This window comes from Mus pahari, chromosome 3 (genome assembly GCF_900095145.1).
Source record: "Mus pahari chromosome 3, PAHARI_EIJ_v1.1, whole genome shotgun sequence".
In the NCBI taxonomy this organism is placed as follows: domain Eukaryota; kingdom Metazoa; phylum Chordata; class Mammalia; order Rodentia; family Muridae; genus Mus; species Mus pahari.
Window position 1 is genome coordinate 110084516 of NC_034592.1, and position 21182 is coordinate 110105697.

General features: G+C 40.9%; 1 protein-coding gene and 1 pseudogene across 4 annotated transcripts in view; one reads left to right on the forward strand and one right to left on the reverse strand.

Annotated features, from left to right (window-relative positions):
• Trpm7 (transient receptor potential cation channel subfamily M member 7) overlaps positions 1 to 15841 on the reverse strand; it is an 88368-nt gene extending 72527 nt beyond the window's left edge. For 2 of the 4 annotated variants that reach the window (XM_029536376.1, XM_029536375.1), the window contains exon 1: positions 15554 to 15804. Coding sequence is in view for 2 of the 4 variants with exons in the window: in XM_021192646.1 (XP_021048305.1) it covers positions 15554 to 15556 (3 nt within the window). In the remaining 2 variants the exon portion in view is untranslated. Of the gene's footprint in view, positions 1 to 15553 lie in introns of all 4 variants that reach the window. The other 2 variants (XM_021192646.1, XM_021192645.1) reach the window with 1 other exon arrangement.
• LOC110319555 lies at positions 2730 to 3989 on the forward strand (annotated as a pseudogene).
• Positions 15842 to 21182: the final 5341 nt, after the last annotated feature.

Here is a 21182-nt window from a genome sequence, read left to right on the forward strand (position 1 = left end):
ACTCTGCACCTTTGGAAGAGCAGTCGAGTGCTCTTACCCACTGAGCCATCTCACCAGCCCAGTTTTGGGTTTTTTTTGTTTTTGTTTTTTTTCTTCTTCTTAGGTATACCTGCATTTCCTTCTCAACTACCCTCCATCATTCTCGGTCTCTTATCCCACTACTGAGAAAAGAGAAAAAACAAACAAACAAACAGAAGCAAGCAGAACAAAGCAGCAGCAGACTCCTGTAAGAGCTGGCAAGGCAGCCTACAGAGCAAATGTACTTGTAGCACAGACCTAGTAAATCGAGTTCAATCCCTGGAAAAAGGCAGAGGAACATTGAGTTTGTGACCAGCTTGGGCTACACAGACCGTGTCTCAACAAAAACAAACAAAAGAACCCAAAACAACAAAATTACCTTCCTACTCTATCAACATTCACTTTTTCTTCACAGTTGTGACAACTATGCTACCATCCAAATACAACCACTGACCCTAAGTCCATACATTCTAAATCAGGGATATTCTTCACCAATTTTCTAGTTTTTTCCTTATATTAACTGACTAATTCCCATCAGAATTCAGAGTATTGTCTCCAAGTCTTTAAAGAAAGAACACAAACCTTTTCTTGACCCCACTTTTCGCTCAAGCTACCCAGTTCATGTTTCTGCCTCTACCTGAAAAAAAGGTGGTTTTTTTTTTTTTTTTTGGTTTTTGGAGACAGGGTTTCTCTGAATAGCCCTGGCTGTCCTGAAACTCACTTTGTAGACCAGGCTGGCCTCGAACTCAGAAATTCACCTGCCTCTGCCTCCTGAGTGCTGGGATTAAAGGTGTGCGCCACCACGCCAGGCTCGGTTGGGTTTTTATTATTATTTTTTTTTTAACTCTCAACATTTCCAATACTTTCTAAAACTTACTTTTAACAAGGTCAGATTTTCAAGTCAACCCTCCTCAAGCAAGCTCCACTGTTATTGAAGCAGGACATTCCCCTGTGCAGCCCTGGCTGGCCTGGAACTGTGAAGACCAGGCTGTCCTCAAACTCAGAGTTTCAACTGCCTCTGATTCTAGAGTGCTGAAATTGAAGGTGTGAAATAAGTTTGACAGACTACCAGCTGATATTCTTTAGATCTCCAGGTTAATTCTCATACTTTGTTTTCACTTATAAAATGGAAGCACTCAATAAATTAGATAATTATTGATTGTCACTGCATGGTCCACTCTTCAATTCCTTGCAGATTCATTCTCTTCCCCATTTCAGGGGTGGGTGGGGGATTGCTACTGACAGAGTTTAGGAACATGCCCATAACTAGTGACATGTTCTACCACTACACCCTCCAGAGCCCGCTCTCATTGTTTTTCTTTTCTTTTTTTAAAGACAAGTCTCACTAAGTAGATCTGGATAGCCTGGGACTTGGGATGGAACAGGCTGGTCTCTAACTCCCAGAGATCTCCCTGCCTCTGCTCCCTTGGGATTAAAGGGGTATATCCCTATGCCCAACCTTCCTTCTCAATCTTTTAAAGGCTGGTATACTTCATTTTTTAAAAAAATCAGGTATCAGATTTCTTTTTTCCCAACTATATTTTCCTGTTATGTTCATAGCTAGCTCACTATACACTGAGTAACTCACTAATTTCTATTTCTACATTCCATCCCAACAATGAAAAAAAAATTGCAGGCCAGGTGTGGTGGCACACATCTTTAATCCCAACACTTGGGAGTGAATTTAAGGTCAGTCTAGGCTACTGAAAGATCTGTCTAAAAAAAAAAAAAAAAAAAAAAAAAAAAAAAAACTGCATTTCAATCCCAAACTCATGTCACATGTCAACTGTTTGGCATTCAGCTCTTCTGATACCTAAAAGTCATCTTAAACTGAACTCACTCTTTATGCAGTTTGCTCAACTTAGTAAAAGGCAAATTAATTTTCTTAATATTGGAGTAACTGAAATATCACAGCTCCCTAAAATGCAGAAATTACAATCAAGTGCCATTAAGCCCAGAAGCCAAGCAAAATTATAAAAAAGAAAACTACACCTAAAATGCCTCTATCAGATTACCTCTAGGCAAGACTGTGCATACAGTTCTTAATTGTTTCATATAGGAGGGCCCAATGCACTGGGGCCACTGCCATCCATGTACAGCAGATCCTGGTTTATATATAAGGACCAAGTCAGTAAATAGGTTTTCCTCCATGACTTCTTCCTGCAAATTCCTGCTCTCACTTCCCATAGTGAATGGTAGAGTATGACCTGAAAGTTATACACTGAAATAAATCCTTTCCTCTTCAATTTGCTTTTGGTCAGCAGGGCAGTGGTGGCACACGCCTTTAATCCCAGAACTTGGGAGGGAGGCAGATGAATTTCTGAGTTTGAGGCCAGCCTGGTCTACAGAGTGAGTTCCAGGACAGCCAGGGCTACACAGAGAAACCCTGTCTCAAAAAGAAAAAAGAAAAGAAAAAAAGAAAAAAGAAAAAGAAAAACAATTTGCTTTTGGTCATGGTGTCTTTTCACAATACAAATCCTAAGACAGAAATTGGTACTTAGATTTGTAGGATGTTACTATGACAGAACTGATCCTATTCTGGAGGTGACCGTGGAAGGATATTAGAACTATGGTCTGGAAAACCCATTGAATGTTCAGAGCTTCATGAGCTGCTGTGGGAACTCAGAATATAATGCTGAAAACAAAGCAGATAATAGAGGCCTGTCTTGTGTAGTTTCAAGGGAAAGTTTAATAGTCCCTTAAAAGACTATATGGGGGCAATTCTACATTCTGAATTAAGAATCTGCGATTCTGGTCAGTTGGTGCAGAAGAATCAGCTTTCACTAACAGGAGACCAGTGACATTAAAAGTAAAATCTTTGCTTTGCAAGGACAACGCTACTGGTCAGCTAGAATAGAAGAATAATGAGCAGCTCTTTTTTGTGGCATCTCCTAAGTGGTCAGTCACATCAAGATGAATATACCCTTTCTAGCCATCAGCTGTCACAAACTCACTGGAGTAGGTGTAGGCAATGTACGTAGGCTGTGTACTTTCTATGAGAAATGCATGGCCAGAGAAGTAGCTGCTGCTGCTTCTGAGTAAAAAGTAGAAGGGTTATGTGATCAGAATCATCAGTGGGAACAACAAACAAGGTTTTCCCATGAAGCAAAATGTCTTGACGCACAGAAGAGTGCACCTGCTGTTGAATATGGGTTGTTATAGACCAAGGGAAACAGGGGAAAGGAAGCATAAGTCTATTGTGGGAGAAATTGTATATGCCAATCTGAGCAGGCTCAACTTGGGTACTGTTATGAGAAAGAGAGGGTGGGGAGAGCGGGTGAGGGTGACAGAGAGAGAGGAAGAGAAAGACGAAAGAGGATCATGTGCATGGGGGGGGGGTTGAAAGAGAGACAGAGAGACAGAGACAGGCACAGAGAATGAGAGAGACTATTCCTGGACTGACAGATACAACTGAGCTTCAATCACTGGGGCCCAAAAGAGCTGAGTCTGAAAGGTTTTCTCTATCTTTAAAGAAGATGATGTCCGGGCTGGTGAGATGGCTCAGTGGGTAAGAGCACCCAACTGCTCTTCCGAAGGTCCAGAGTTCAAATCCCAGCAACCACATGGTGGCTCACAACCATCTGTAATGGGATCTAATGTCCTCTTCTGGTGTGTCTGAAGACAACTACAGTGTACTTACATATAATAAATAAATAAATCTTACATANAATAAATAAAAAAAAAAGAGGATGATGTCCATCAATTTGCCATCAGATAGTCCTTGAACAAAGAATATAAGGAACTCAAGACCAAAGCACCTAAGATTGTGCATCTTGTTACTCCACATGTCATACAACACAAATGTCAATGTATTACTCTGAAGAAACAAGACGCAAAACAAGATTTCAAAACATGCCAAACTTTAGCCAATAAAGGAAGCCAAAGAAATATGCCAGAAACAGATTGCCAAGAGACAGACATAGGGCTGTCTGTGAGTTTCTACTTCTAAATCTGAGTCCAGTAAGAAATAACAAATAAGTCTTTAAAAATAACAAATAACAGCAGGGCGTGGTGGCGCACGCCTTTGATCCCAGCACTTGGGAGGCAGAGGCAGGCGGATTTCTGAGTTCGAGGCCAGCCTGGTCTACAAAGTGAGTTTCAGGACAGCCAGGGCTATACAGAGAAACCCTATCTCGAAAACCAAAACAAAAAAACAAATAAGCCACATGTGTTGGCACACCCCTTTACCCCTTTAATTCTAGCACTTGTGTGGCAGAGGCAGGAGCATCTCTGAATTCAAGGCTAGTCTGGTTTAGAGCCTGAGTTCTAGAAGTGCCAGGGCTATGCAGAGAAACCCTGTTTTGAAAAACAATACCCCCCCCCCAGAAAAAAAGTAATAAATAAATGACCAGACCTTGAAAAAAAAAGAGGAGGAAGAAAATAGCATCACCAAGGCAAATCTTCTGGGAAGTGTACCCTGAGGGTCAGTACACAAGAAGCTGTGGTCCAGAGAGGACCAAGGCTGTACCTCAAGTTGGCAGCCAAACCTGGTCATGTTTAAGAGTGATTCTGAAAGTATGAAATGGTCAAGGGGAGCAGCTGGGGCTTGGCACTATCAGTGTAATGGTGTAGCCTCAGTTGCAGAAGGTTCAGGAATGAAGAGGCCATGGAGGAAAGTTGAAGCTTGGTACCATGTGACAGGGTCTGAGTCCCTGAAGAAGAAGGCTACTGGTTAAAGTGCAGACTAGTTGTAGGAGAGACTCAAGAATTTTGGAGATGCCAATTATCGTGGAACAACCATCAAAGTCAACAACAGTTGTAAAAAACGAAGCTGGGCTGAGCCTATGAAACATGCTACGTGAAGAAACAGAGGAGCTACTCATGCCCTTTGAACCCAGATCGTTAATCCCACATGTCTGACACTGGGCTTTACCGCTGGACTTTGGTTTTGCTTTGATTTGAATATAACTATGCCTGGTTCTTCCCTTTTTAAATAATAAAGAATTTAACTTATTTTTATATTTTATAGAAACCCAGTTATCAGACCTTTACTATTTAGACTTTGAACTTTTAAAGTGTTTTGATTTTTAAAAACTGTTAAATTTTTTAAAAGTTGGAATGTTCAAACAAGAAAATGAGAGTTACAATTTAATAGTAATGTAGTGGTGTCAAGTTGACAAGAAGTCAGCTGTCCTGATTGTTATGTCAACTCAATACAAGCCAGAGTCACATCTGGGAAGAGGAATCTCAGAAAATGCCTTCAAATTCCAAGTCTAAGAGGCATTTTCTTGATTAATGATTGACTTTGGAGCACACAGTTTAACTGTGGGTACTGTTAGCCCTGGGCAGCTGGTCCTGAGTTGTATAAAGGAGGCAGAGCAAGTCACGAGGAGCAAGCCAGTAGGCAGCATTGCTCCAAAGTCTCTGCTTCAGTTCCTTCCTCCAAGTTCCTGCCCTGAATTACTTCCTTCCATGATGGAGTGTGACCTGAGTTATAGATGAATAAAGCCCTTTCTTCCCAAGTTGTTTTTGGTTTTATATAGCAGTAAAAACACCAACTAAAATACTTTTTTAAAAAATTATTTATTTTCATTTTAGGTCACTGGTGTTCTGCCTGCATATATATGTCTGTATGAGGGAGTCAGATTCCCTGGAACTTGAGTTATAGACAATGGGATGGTAAATGGGTGCTAGCAATTGAACCTGGGTCCTCTGGAAGAGCAGCCAGTGCTCTTAACCACCAAGCCATTTCTCCAGCCCCTGACTAAGAGAGTTATTAATAAAACTTCAAATTACAAAAAATAAAAAATAAAAAACAAAATTACTTAAACAAGATATAATTTATCGGGGGCTGGTGAGATGGCTCAGCGGGTAAGAGCACCGACTGCTCTTCTAAAAGGTCCTGAGTTCAAATCCCAGCAACCATATGGTGGCTCACAACCATCCGTAACAAGATCTGATGCCCTCTTCTGGAGTGTCTGAAGTCAGCTACAGTGTACTTACATATAATAAATAAATAAATCTTTAAAAAAAAAAAAAGATATAATTTATCAGAAGTATCCTATCTTAGTAAGAGTTTACATTGCTCTGAAGAGACACCATGACCAAAGCAAACGGGCTGGCTTACAGTTTCAGAGGTTCAGTCCATCACCACTATGGCAGGAACCATGTCAGAATGCAGGCAGACACAGTGCTGGAGGAACTTAGAATTCTACACTTTGATCCAAAGGCAACCAAGAGGAGACTATCTTCTTCAGGCAGCTAGGAGGAAACTCTCTTCCACACTGAACAGAGTTTGAGCACTAGGAAACCTCAAAGCCTGACTATACAGAGACACACTTCCTCCAACAAGACTACACCTATTCCAACAAGTGCCATTTCCCATGGGCCAAACATATTCAAACCACTACATAGCCATGAACTATTATAAGTTATAATGAACCTTGAAGTTTATATTGGTTGTGGATGCAAAATACCTATGGAGAGTTTTTATAATTTGCTGGCCCAACTTCTTGTGATTTCTTTGCTTCCTTTGTGCAGATAAAATTTGATCTCTATGCTTCCTGACTGTCAGGTAGACCTCTTGCTCCTGCCGTCAGGCCTTCCCCACCATGATGGGCTCTCTCCCTCTATAAGTCCCACCAAACCCCTGGCTACCTACATCACAACAGAAAAATAACTATTACAATGACCAAGGAATCTTCTTGGACTCAACTAAAGATAAAAAGTTCAAAAATCCAGATGGTGCTGGATAGATAGCTCCTTGGTTACAAGCACTGGATGATTCTTCCAGAGAACCCAAGTTCAATACTCAGCACTTACACTGTGGCTCACAACAATCTAATAACTCCAATTTTAGTGAGTCTGATTCCCTTTTCTATCCTTAACTATCACTGTTCACACATGGTACACATTCATGCAGGCAAAACACATATTACATAAAATGAATCAAATAAAATTGTTAAAAAAGGTCTCAAGGGCTGGTGAGATGGCTCAGTGGGTAAGAGCACCTGACTGCTCTTCCAAAGGTCCGGAGTTCAAATCCCAGCAACCACATGGTGGCTCGTAACCATCCGTAGCAAGATCTGACTCCCTCTTCTGGAGTGTCTGAAGACAGCTACAGTGTAATTACATATAATAAATAAATAAATCTTTAAAAAAAAAAGGTTTCAAATTATCAACAAGTCAGCATCAACTGTTCTTTGTTGGTGACCATTCTTAGATCAACCATAGAGCAAATAGATCTTTGAGGTCTTTGGCCCTCAGTGGGAGGACCATTTCTTTACTGATCTGCAACTGACTCATAAGAACTGTATGCATTATCTGGAGTTAGTGGTGCTGCCTATAATCCGAGCACTTTGAAGATGGAGGCAGGAGGACTGGGGACTGTGCTACACAGAGAGCGCCAATCTAACAGGGTTGCAAGCTAGATCCAGTTTCAAAACAGTAGAAAAATAGTGTATCTTCAAGGTATACAATCTGATGTTTCTATACACTCTGTGAAGTGATTGTGATTAATATATCATCCAAATATACTCTCAGCAGATTTCAAGTACAAAACATTAGTATTCACCATGTCAGTTAGGTTTCCAGATTGTATTCCTCTTATGACTAAACTTAAACACTCTAAACATTATTCCTTGCTTCTTTCCCAATGGGAGAAGTATGGCTCTGAGTCAAGAGGCTCCCGCTAAGTATTAGGTTCTTATGCCTCACAGCAAAGAATTAGACCAAAACTAACAGTTTTCAGACAGTTTCCTTCAGAAAGGGAAAGCACTCCTGAGAAAATGGGTTAGTGAGCTGAGGGGAAAAGCCAAAAAATTACTGAGCCACACAGAGCATGTGACCCTTCATATAGCACCTACCTTGCTTATCCACCCCCACAGACTCTTCTACAGCATCTTTCTTCCAGGTGGGAAAGGGCTTCTAGTCTATTCTTCTAACACACTACCACTCTACTCCTGGTAACCACTGTCCTAGATGCCTGTTTTTTAACAATTTAGAATTCACATGCTTTTAGTTAATAAAAACCCTAACTACAATACATACATTTACATGTGTTACTTGTGCAATATTTAGTTACCTTAAAACAAAATTTAGTGTCTTAGGGTTTCTACTCCTGCACAAACATCATGACCAAGAAGCAAGTTGGGGAGGAAAGGGTTTATTCAGCTTACACTTCCACTCTGCTGTTCATCACCAAGGAAGTCAGGACTGGAACTCAAGCAGGTCAGGAAGCAGGAGCTGATGCAGAGGCCATGGAGGGATGTTCCTTACTGGCTTGCTTCCCCTGGCTTGCTCAGCTTGCTTCTTATAGAACCTAAGACTACCAGCCCAGGGATAGTGCCACCCACAAGGAACCCTCCCCTCTTGATCACTAATTGAGAAAATGCCTTACAGTTCGATCTAATGGAGGCATTTCCTCACCTGAAGCTCCTTTCTCTGTGATAACTCCAGTTTGTGTCAAGTTGACACACAAAAACAGTACATTTAGTAACAAAGTCTAACAAGCACCCTTAAAACAGCTAGCTAGACAAGGAAATCAGCAGCATTTCTTATAGCTATCAGAAACTCATTAATTTTTGTGACAATAGGTAGTAAAAAAAAAATCCCACAGGATAGGTGGGCATCAGTTAACTAAAGGTTTGTTTTTGCTAATCCACTATCACAATTCCAGTCTTAAAACATTCCAAGTAGCAGAAGGAGGAAGGACATGGGAAAAGGTGAGGTTGCTGAAAACATAAAAGGTGCCTCTTTTGGCACCACATTGGCTCTGGAACAACAAACAAGGTCTGAGACTGAAGAGGAACACAGAAGCTTTGAGATGAGTCAGTAACTGATGCAGGCCCACAAGAAAGAGAGCCAGTGAGTCCAAGATGAAACACTGGGATGGACGTCAGGAACTAGCTATCTTTCTTGGCTATCAGGTATTTTAGTCAGGTTAAAAATATCACAGTTCTGAGCCAGATCCACTCCTAGTATTGCTCAAAGTAAATCCAAGCAGCCCTGGAGCATATGGATGGGGAGGTTGAAAGGGGTGTCATATATATACATATATACACACACATATATACATATATATATATACATATATACATACATACACTTTAAGAATATTAAAAACTAAAAAAAAAAAAGAAAAAAGAAAAAAAACAAAAAATAAAAAAATAAAAACAAAAACAAACAAACAAACAAAAAGAATATTAAAAACTATAAGGGTGTCAGGCAGTGATGGTACGTGCCTTTAATCTCAACATTTAGCACTTGAGAGGCAGAAGCAGGTGGCTCTGAGTCAAGGCCAGCTGGATCTACAGTATGAGTGCCAGGACAGCTAGGGCTACATAGAGAAATCCTGTCTCCAGAAACAAAAACAAAATAAACAAACAAAACCCCCCACAAAATAGCGATTCTCAACCTTCTTAATGCTGATACCTTTTAGTACCACTCTTCATTTGCGGTGACCCCCAACCATAAAATTATTTTCATTCCTACTTCATAACTGTAATTTTGCTACTGATACACAATGGAAGTATTTTTGGAAATAGAGGTTTGCCAGAGAGCCGCTGGGTTTGAGAGACAGCTTACAGTTAATAGTGCATATAGCTTATATTAGTTACCTTCCTGTTGCTGTGTTAAAATTCCACGAATATGGCAAATTATACAAGAATTTATTGGGACTTAGAATTCTAGAGGGTTAAGAGTCCATCATGGCAGGGAAACAGCATGAGCTCACATCCTTCACTATAAATATATAGCAGAGAAAGAACTGCAAGTATGCTAGACTTGTTCATCCCAAAGCCACCCCTAATGATAAACTTTTTTCAGCAAAGCTGCACCACCTAAACCTCCCAAAACAGCACCATCAACTGTGAAGCAAGTGTTCAAAAGCCCAAGGCTATGGGGGACATATCTCAAAGTAGATGCTTTGGAGGTAGAGTCTCTTAATAAAGTAACTTTTTTCCTAACAATGCAGTGGATACATCAAATAAATGGGCCCACCCATCAATAGCCAATGATATTTGGATATATGACAAAAACTAATCTGAAAAGAGGATACCTAAAGAAGCACTAGGGCATTATCTACTCGAAAGCCTGGGTTTTACTCTGTGAATAAATGCTATTAACACACTGTCTATCTCTAAATATTTTAACAGTTCTTTATTAATACATATGTTTCTCAGTCCTTAATACAGAATTTCCTCTCAAAGAAATCTATTTGGTTTAGTAGATAACTTTTCCAATCTCCCAAGAACCCCCTCACATACTCTGGTCAAAGTAAAGTACATAAAATGGAGTTGCATATAACCTGTCTGTAAGTAAGGAACTTAGCAATAAAGGAAATTCTACTAGTTTCATGTCACTGGAAGAAAATATAGTATGCTAATAAAAATGTTATCAATTTTTAAATGACTTTATTTTAAAAAACAAAGATTTACTTTGTTTGTGTGCCACGTGCTTGTTGATACTCTCAGATGCCAAGAGAGTGTTAGATCCCCTGTTATGGGTCTCCCAATGTAGATGCTAGGAACCATATTCTGATCATCTCCAGCTTCCAATTTTACTTTAAAACAAAGAAAAAAACCTTATAACATTAACACATTTCACCTGAGAGCTGACAAGTATGCATCTCCTTACATAACAAGCTCCATTTCCAGGCACCTGGTTTGGCAGATCAACATCTACCTACCGATTAGTAACTTTGGGATGCTTTGCTTTGTTTGAAACAGGGTTTCTCTGTGTAGCCCTGGCTGTCCTTGAACTCACTCTGTAGACCAGCTGGCCTTAAACCTTGATTCCTCCTGCCTCAGCCTCCACCTCCCGGGTGACAGGATTATAGGCTTATGCAGCTGCTTAAACCACCAGCAGGTTTAACTTGAGGATCTTTAATAAGAGATTGTGCAACAGACAAGTGTTTACTTCATAGTTTTTTGAGTGAACAGTACATAATTAGCATGTGTAAAACATTAAGAATGTCAGCCATATCTAAATGCTAATATCTTCTTGCTAATTGTACCAAATTTTGTTTCAAACCTATTTGACACTTACAAGACTATCCTGTGTCTGTTATAGGAAATTTATATTCTTAAAGACCACAAAGACTTTATTCACATGCTAAACATAAGGTGAAGCTCTCTAAAAAAGAGCTTTTCAAAGCTCCTCCTCATAGTAACTGCTTTCTGGCTACCTTTTCTTCTATCGCTTTTGGCACACTACAAAACTGTCCGAAGAAAGTACGTAGCTGAGTCTGTTAAATTTCACTTTGTACATTTACAATAAGTAAATTCTGTCAAGGTTACTAAATTCTTGATATGGCTTGGCTTAGAAGTCTTTTTTCTTTCCATGAGTAAAGAAAAAGGCTGAGGTTTCTGGCACTCTGGAATTTAGATAGCTGAGGTATTAGGTTATTAGTGTGTTTAAATAATGGTAGGAGAGACGAAAAGTACTTCACAGACTTTAATCCTAGCATAGCTCCTGACGTCAAAGAGAAAAAAAGGACCATCTACCTTTAGAAGTTAATGATAGCAGGCTGGTGAAATGGCTCAGTGAGTAAGAGCACCAACTGCTCTTCCGAAGGTCCAGAGTTCAAATCCCAGCAACCACATGGTGGCTCACAACTATCCATAACGAGATCTGATGCCCTCTTCTGGAGTGTCTGAAGACAGCTACAGTGTACTTACATATAATAAATAAATAAATAAATAAATAAATTTAAAAAAAAAAAAAAGTTAATGATAGCAGGCTATCATATGACATTAAACCAGGTGAAGCAGCGTACAACTAGTTAGTTATCCAGAAGGTGGAGACATGAGGATCCATCCCTTAGGCCCTTAAGCAACCAGCATGGGCAATATAGCTAAACCCATTCTTAGAAAGAAGAAGTTATAAGATAAAGATAAAAAGATGATTCAGTAAGAGCCAAGTCTACCAGAAGAACTTCTCACCTTCACACAGAAAGACTTAACAGTTTCTAAAAATTCTAAAGCTGGGAGGTGGTAGCACATGCCTTTAAGCTCACCATTTGGGAGGCAGAAGCATGTGGATTTCTGAGTTCTAGGCCAGCCTGGACTACAGAGCTAGTTCCAGGCCAGCCAGGACTACACAGAGAATCCCTGTCTCAAAAAACAAGGCAAAATAAAAATCTAAATCCTCAGAGAACTGAACATACTACCCAAAAACATGATGTATAGATGGAGAACCATTTTCTAAATCCAAACTGAACCAAACCAGAATAAATCTCTGAAAGTACTAATCTACTTCAAATTAGATAATCTTTTGAAAAGAAACAGAAAGGTTCCGTTCTCCAATTCACTTGTATACATGAGTCATTAGAACTAGTTTAATAATTGCAAAATACCATTTAAAGGTGACACTGAGCCAGGTGTGGTGGTGTACCCTTTTAGTACCAGCAGTCAGGAGACAGAAGCAGATGAGTATCTGTCAGTTCGAAGCCAGTCTGATCTACAGAGCAAGTTCCAGGCTACACAGTTATTCAGTGACATCCCATTTTAAAAAAAAAAAAGTAACACCTGGTACTGGAGGGATGGCTCAGCAATAAAGAGTACACACTGCTCTTCCAGAAATTGATTCCCTATCAGACAGTTCACAACTGCCTGTAACTCCAACTTCAGGGGACTCTAGCTCTGGCTTTTGCAGGCACCTGCATTAATAAATTTTTAAAAAAGTGATATTCATCTAAATTTTGATATACTTCACATAAATGGGGAGTTCAAATCCTCATGATGTTTATATTCTAACCTAATCTTAACTACTCTGAAGTTTAATTCCAGATAACAAACTTAAAACATACTTTTAAGAGCCGGGCGTGGTGGCGCACGCCTTTGATCCCAGCACTTGGGAGGCAGAGGCAGGTGGATTTCTGAGTTCGAGGCCAGCCTGGTCTACAAAGTGAGTTCCAGGACAGCCAGGGCTACACAGAGAAACCCTGTCTTGAAAAAAACCAAAAAAAAAAAAAAAAAAACCATACTTTTAAAAGAGAAAACAAAACACATGTGCAGCACACTCAATGTTGAAAGAAAGCAAGACTCTATAATTATCAATGGAAAAATCATTTAAATATTGTGTGAATGAAATAAGAAAAATTTTACAACTAAGGCTAAATAACAAATCCACTGGTCAATTTTTTTTTTAAGGTAAAAGTATATAATCAATGTTCAAATACTGGACAAAAGTATCAGGGTAGTTTGTCACAATACCTCTGACTAGAACATTCTAACTTCAGTTTTGCAAGTGCTTACTTGGATAGACCACTTCAAAACTTTTACTTAACCATCCCCAATATTAAAAATTGAACCAAAGCATAACACATACTAGGTACACAATCAATCTGCCAGTGAGCTATGTGCCCAGTAATAAGCATTTTTTCAGTTTATATTTTAAGTAATGCCTTCAGGTATTAAGTAATACCTGCACATTTTAGGTAATGACCAATTACAACATGGTTTCATTTTACAGCTGGTTATAAACAACACTAGAAATACTAGTCCACAAAAGTTACCTATTTACTTATTTTGCTTTTTCAAGGCAGGACTAAACTCAAGAGATCTGCTTGCTTCTGCCTCCCCGGTGCTGGGATTAAAAGTGTGAACTACCATGCCTGGCATAATTCTTTGATTTTTTGACATCTTAATCACTTTCTTTGCCACCTTCACCCTAGGAACTATCTCGCTGGCCTGTAATAGACTCGTGAAAATAACAATTTACAGTAAGAATTATACAGTATAGACCCATTATTCCTAAATGAATTTTTGGACAGACTGACCTAAAAGGTGAGGAAATTGAATTGAATTATTGAATAAAGAGTCTACCTTTTAGCCAGGCATGGTAGTGCAAGCCTTTAATTCCAGCATTCAGGAAGCGGATCTCTGAGTTAGAAGCTAGCCTTGTCTTGAGAGAAAAAAAAAAAAAGATGATGAAGAGGAAGGAGGAGGAAGAGGGAGGGAAGAAAAGCAAAACACAAACAAATTTAAAAAACACACATTTTAAGCTATCCTAAGGTTTTACTATAACTCAGATGCATAGTGTCATGTAAACCACTCAACTCACTATCAGGAATTAAGCAGGGAAAAAAATAAACACTCTTAATTTTAAATTTTAAAGTGATCCTTACAGAATCGACAAGTTTATGCATGTCCAAATAATACTATGTGCCATATATGGTGAATTACTTACAAAACTAAAACTATTGGTTTTTTGGGGGGAGGGGGATCTTTCATCTGTTAGTGAAAACGGTTTAAAAAATATTTAACCAGTATGTTCAAATGTATGCTGTTTACCATCTAAAATGAAAAACTAGATATATCACTGAATAGTCAGTGCTTAACGGCTTGCAAGGCACTTGGATTTAACTCACCCTCCAGTAGAGTCCCTTAAATCAAAGCCACAAGTATTTAAATGAATTTAGCAGAGGCAGAGGGATTTTTAAACTTTCCTTTCAGGAACTAGGAAAACCAGGCGACAGACACCTGTAATTCCAGAGCTCAGGAGATGGAGGCAAGAGGATAAGGAACTCAATGACAGACTCAGGATTTGAGGCCAGCCTGGGCTATATGTAATCCAGTCTCAAATAAAAGTCTTAAGGGGCTGGAGAGATGGCTCAGTGGTTAAGAGTACCGACTGCTTTTCTGAAAGTCCCGAGTTCAAATCCCAGAAACCACATGGTGGCTCACAACCATCCCTAACTCTTCTGGAGTGTATGAAGACAGCTAGGTACAGTGTACTTACATATAATAAATAAATAAATACTTAAAAAGAAGTCTTCAATAACTTTACAAACGAAAGTGAGAAATACAGTATTTATTCACATGTACTTTATAAATAAGACACTTCTAAACTTTGCCCTAACCCAACGTGGTGGCGCACGTCTTTAATCTTGGGAGGTAGAGGTAAGCGGATCTCTGGGTTTAAGGCCAACCTAGTCTGTCTACACAATGAGTTCCTGGCCAGCCAGGTTTACAAGCGAGACCTTGTCTCAAAAATAAAGAAAAGGCAGAAAACTGAACCTGTCAGACTTCGGCAAAGAAACACCAGTTTGCATAAAGCCTATCAAGTTAAACTGCTGAGCAGGAATGCCTTTCCTGCTCAGATCCTAGATCTAAATGGCTTTCTTTGTAAGAACTCTCCAAATCCGGTTCCTGGCCTTAACAACAAAAGCTCTAGCCAAGGCTGCAACACACCAACTCCCTCCAGTCTGCACACTGGCTTCAAACTGTCTGGGACAACAGATGAGGTAGTTCGACACAGACCTGGCAACGCACGGTCTCAGCCTCCCAGGAATTGTCCCTTCCCCGTCGCCTGCTAAAGAAAACCCCGAACCACATCGCAGACTACACCGTCAAAATCGCTCCCGTTCTATTAAACAAAATAACAGGAGAAAATGTACCTGTAGAGCGTCTGCGGCACAGCCACCAAGTCACACCTCGGAACCCGCTCCCTTCTCCTTTCCCTGCCACCCCTGCCCGCCCTCCCTTCCCGAGTCGGCTCCGCCGCGAGCGGTGGCGCCCGGAGGGTCACGGAGCTCCCCGGAGCGCCGCACAGGCTCCCGCGAGGCCCGCCCGCGCCAGGCCCGGCTCCGTACCATTCTCCTCACGGGGCGGACTCCGGAAGGGCAGCGGCTCCTCCTCCACCTCCGCGGCCTGCAGCCATCTATCGGAAAGCGTCTCCGGAGGCGGTGGCACGGGCCACCGAACAAGGACAGCCCCGGGAAACCTTCTCAGAACTAACTCAGCTCCAGCGCTAGCAGCAGAAGTCGAGTCTTTCATAATTGTGCGACCAGCTCCGCCGGGTGACTGGCCACAGGGACGCGCCCGCGCCCGCCTCCGCCGGAGACGGGGCCGCGGCAGCCACGTGACGGGGGCGTCGAGTGCGTCGCGCGGAGGGCGTGTCACGTGAAGGGCGCGCTTACTGCGGCCTGCCCCTAAGCTCCGCCCAGCCGCCGGCCGGGAAGCGCGGAGCTGCTGCTTTCCCTGGTGTTGCGGGTTTCGGCTTCCCCTGCCTCGGACCGTGAGAACTTGTTCCGCTTTTCCGCTTTAATGACCAGATCCCCGGCTTCGCAAAAAAAAAAAAAAAAAAAAAAAAAAAGTTCCCGCGGCCGCGCATGCTTGTCTGTTTCTTTTGCTATCGCGTCGGTCTACGTAGGTTATTAGCGATCGCTTCCCGCAGGTTATCCTTTCCCATCAAGGGTGCAATCTGTTTATTATCAACACTGCTATTACTAGTGACTTATTTTATGTGTATGTGTGTTTTGCCTCATGTATGTCTGTGTACCATATGTGTGCAGTGTCCTCAGAAGACCGCGCTAGAGCCTCCGGAACTAGAATTTCAGACATTTAGTGTTATTTGAGTCCCTTGTAGCCCAGGCGCCTGGCCTAGAACGACCTTGAACTATGGATTCTGCCTTAACCCCACAGTGCTGGGATTGCCGGCTTTTGCCATCCTGAAAGTTCTTTTTGTTTTGTTTTTAGACCAGGAGTAGTGGCACATGTCTGTAATCCCAACACGCAGAAGGCTATAAGGCAAGAGGAGTGCAGTAAATTCGAGGCTAGCCAGGATTAGAATGACACCATCTTAAAAACAAAACCAAACCTGCTTTTGACACATCTTTCTGCTCTTACAATTTTAAAGGCTCCTCTGCCTGAAGCTCTGTTCTGCCTCTATCTTTGCTCTTTTAACTCTGGCTAATCTCGAATTCACTGTAATCCTCCTGCCTTAGCTTTCTGAGTACTGGATTACAGGCATGTACCACTACTGGTTTAAAAAAGAAATGTTCAGGATGGCAAATGTCTGTAATCCCAGAAGGCAGAGGCAGGCAAATCTCTGTGAGTTAGAGGCCAACTTCCAGGTCTGCCAGAGAAACATAGTGAGATGCTGTCTCAATGAAACAACTCCCCCCACCCCCCAAAACACAAAATCCCACCAGGTTCACTGATGAATGACTGACACATTTAAGTGTACAGTTTGATAAACTTCGACATAAAATCACTACTCCGATCAAGGCAATGAACATATTCATTAACCCCGAACTCCTAGCACCCTTGCTAAGCACTTGCTGTTTGTACAGATCCAATCCCTCTAACTCAGTGGTCCTCAACCTTCCTAACACTGTGTTGTGTTAACACGGTTCATCATATTATGGTGACCCGCCCAACCATAAAATTATTTTCATTGCTACTTCACAACTGTAATATTGTTACTGTTACGAATCATAATGTAGGTATCTGATATGCAGGACATCTGATTTGCAGCCCAGAGGTTGAAAACCAACATTCACACCGCAGATGTCTCTAGGTCGCTGCAGGGAATTGGTTCCAAGACTCTCCATACCCATAATATACATCTTCAAGTATACATTAAATCAATACATGCAAAACCTAACAAAATACAAATGTGTATTTCTTTAGATTAATAAAATGTTCAGTATAGATATAATTTTATTTCCAAACATTTTCCTTCTTTGGTTGGTTGAGTCCATTTAGAACCCAGTTGAGGTGAGCCAACTGCACTAGCCTGTTTTGTGTCTATAGATGGACTTTGACTGGACTAGCTGAGGTTTTGCACAATGTGCACTTAGTTTGGTTTGGTCTAGCTCCTTCCATGCTGCATAATTATTATCTCCCAAGCAATATGACCCACAGTTCACTGGGGAAAGCCTCTTCAAAAACCTGATCCAGCCACTCGCTCTCTCTCTAGCAAGTTTTGTGGTGCTTATAAATCATCCTCAGGCATTCCCCATCTTGTAAGCCTAGGAGGAGCAGTGTTTGTAAATGCTTCAATTGCTGGCCATGGTGGTACATGTCTTTAATCCTAGCACTTGGGAGGTTGAGGCATGCTGACTTCTGAGTTCAAGGCCAATCTGGTCTACATAGCAAGTTCAAGGCCAGCCAAAACCACATAGACTATGTCTCAAAAAAAAAAAAAAAGTCTTAATAGACATGTTATAACAGATATCTGACGAATATTTCAGGGATCTTGCCTAACATGTAATTATTCAATAACTATCTTTTCAATTTCAACTGGGTCTATACATTTTGTGACTTGACTGTCTTTATAATCTGGGAGACAGGACAAAAAAGAAAATCAAAATATAATAAAATGAAAGTACTTTATTTCTTGTGAACTTTATAATTCTGGTTAAAAAGGAAAAGCTTCGGGCTGGAAGGATGGCATAGCGGGTAAGAGCACTGACTGCTATTCCAAAGGTCCTGAGTTCAAATCCCAGCAACCACATGGTGGTTCACAACCATCCATAATGAGATCCGATGCCCTCTTCTGGTGTGTCTGAAGACAGCTACAGTGTACTTACATAGAACAATAAATAAATCTTAGGGCTGGAGCAAGCGGGGCCAGAGTGAGCAGAGGTCCTGAGTTTAATTCCCAACAACCACATGATGGCTCACAACCATGTGTACAGCTACAGTGTATTCATACATATACATAAAATAAATAAATAAATCTTAAAAAGAAAAAAGAAAAGCTTCCTCTCCACTTTATATAGACATCTAGAAGAAGGTATAGTCCATATTAAAGATATGTATTCCTGCCCTAAGATTTAGATTAAAGATATGAGTCTTCCTGCCTCAATATCTGAATTAAAAGCTTGTGCCCAGCCCAATGAGCTGAGCAGTGGTGGCACATCTTTAATCCCAGCACTTGGGAAGCAGAGGCAGGTGATCTCTGAGTTTAAAGCCATGGTCTACAGAGCAAGTTACAGGACAGGCATAGCTACACAGAGAAACCCTGTCCTGAAAAATAAAAACAAAAAAAAAAAACAAGCAAACAAACAAAAGGATCAAATTCCTTCCAGACTGGAAGTGGATTCACCTTCTTCAAACCAAGGAGAGAATCTTTCACAGGTGTGTCCTCCACTTCTGGATTGTGGTTCATTTCAGATAGAGTCAAGTTGACAACCAAGAACAGCCATCACAACACCCATACACATAAAATAAAGATAACAATTAAAAAGTAAAAATAAAGCAGTGTCATTCAGGAAACTTTTCAGAAGTTGCCAAAATGGTTTAGTGGTTAGATGGTTAGATGCTGCCACACAAGCCAAGGGTCTGAGTTCCATCTCTGGACCCCTCTGTTAAGGTGGAAAGAGAGAATCCTCACACATACATACATACTAACAAGAATAACAAGAATTTTAAAGATGAGTCATCTCCCAACTCGCCCCATATCTTTCCATGCTATAATAATCATAATAATCTTCTTAAAGATGGTGTTCTGTGGGAGGTCCTTAGGTCACTGAGAGGGAGGCACTGACTTTTGGTTCCCTGGAATGGGTTCCTGTAAACGTAAGTAGTACAAAGTTAAATGTGAGATGAACTCAGAGTGAAGACAAACATTACCAATCCAGTGTTAGCTAGCCTGTATAGTGCCCTCCCTGATTCGCACCTTCCTCATCTTCTTACCTGATGATTGACAGCCTCATACTGAGTAGAGCTGACCTCAAGCTCTCAGTGGGGTACTAGAGAAATGACAGTGTGTGACTTCTGAGGCTTGATCAAAAAGAACACTTTGACTTCCATCTTGCTCTTTCAGATCACTCATTCAGAGAAGTCAAACAGCCCTTCAAAAAGTACATACGACAAGGAACTAAGACCCCTGCCAATAGCTGTGCCTACTTGCCAACCACATAGCTAAGCTATTATGGAAGGCTTTGGCACCCGCATTACCTCCAAAATTCTCCAAGGGAAAATCAGCTAAGCCATTCCCAACATCCTGACCCCAGGGAACTGTTATTTCAAACCTCTAATTTTTTAGATACTCCATGTAGCAATATCTGATAAAATTGTGGCATGACTAGATCATTATTCCATGATAGCACTTAATTACAACTGGAGGACATTTGAAAATCTTCAGTTGAATTACAACTGAGTCTAGTGGAAATATTCACAGACAAGAAAACACTCTGATTAATGAAGTTAAGAATTGCCTTTTAGTCTGGGCAGTGGTGGCACATACCTGTAAACCCAGCACTTGGGAGGCAGAAGAAGGCAGATTTCTGAGTTCAAGGCCAGTCTGTTCTACAGAGTGAGTTCCAAGACAGCCAGGGCTACACAGAGAAACCCTGTCTCAAAAAAACAAAAAAAAATTGCCTGGAGAGATGGCTCAGTGGTTAAGAGCACTGACTGTTCTTCTTGAAGGTCCTGAGTTCAAATCCCAGCAACCACATGGTGTCTCATCATCTGTAACAAGATCTGACTCCCTCTTCTGGAGTGTCTGAAGACAGCTACAGTGTACTCACATATATTAAATAAATAAATAATTTTTTTAAAAAAAATTGCCCTTTAAGATGCTCCTATACTGAAAATCCTTCAGTGGCTCTGTTGCTCTTATAAACAAGTTTGACTGGGTGTAGTGATGCACACATTTAATCCCAGGGGATGTCTGTGGGTTTGAGGCCAATCAGAACTATGTAGTGGGGCCTTGCTTCAATAATACACACACACACACACACACACACACACACACACTTAATTTTTTTTTTTGCTTCAGTCTTGCCTCTGCATACTTCCAAATACTTTCCTATGAAGTGTCCATTACTACTACAACTTTGACACGCTTCTTATTTTGAGAATGTGTGGCTCTCCTCTCACCACACATGCAGCTTGGTTTAGGAACCTCCTTTCCTAGATTGTTCCCATGGCCTAGTGTACATTTCCTATTTAAAATCGATCTTTTAAAGAGATTTTATTTTTAATTATATATGCAAGTGAGTGCAAGTGTCTGTAGAAGGCACAGGCATTGGCTCCTCATGGAGCTGTAGTTACAGTTGTAAGCCCCTGACATAGGTGTTGGCTGTTGATGGTCCTCTGGAAGAACAGGGTGCTCTTGACTGTGAGCGTTTCTCCAACTCTAATTACCAACTTATTTGTCAGTTGTCCACTAAACATTCAACTGAATGGGGATCTTAACCTTAGCCATCTTCACCAGTGTTTTCCAGCCCAGCACTTAATGACTATAGGCATTTGTTTAAAAACAAATAAACTTAAGGATTGATTTTCCAGGGAACAGAATTCAGTTCTCAGTAACCACCTCAGGGGCTCACAACTGTCAGTAACTCCATCTCCAGGGGCTCTAACACACTCTCTGTCCCCTGAGGGTACGTACACACACACACACACACACAGAGAGAGAGAGAGAGAGAGAGAGAGAGAGAGAGAGAGAGAGAGAGAGAGAGAGAAATGAAAACATTTTCATAATAC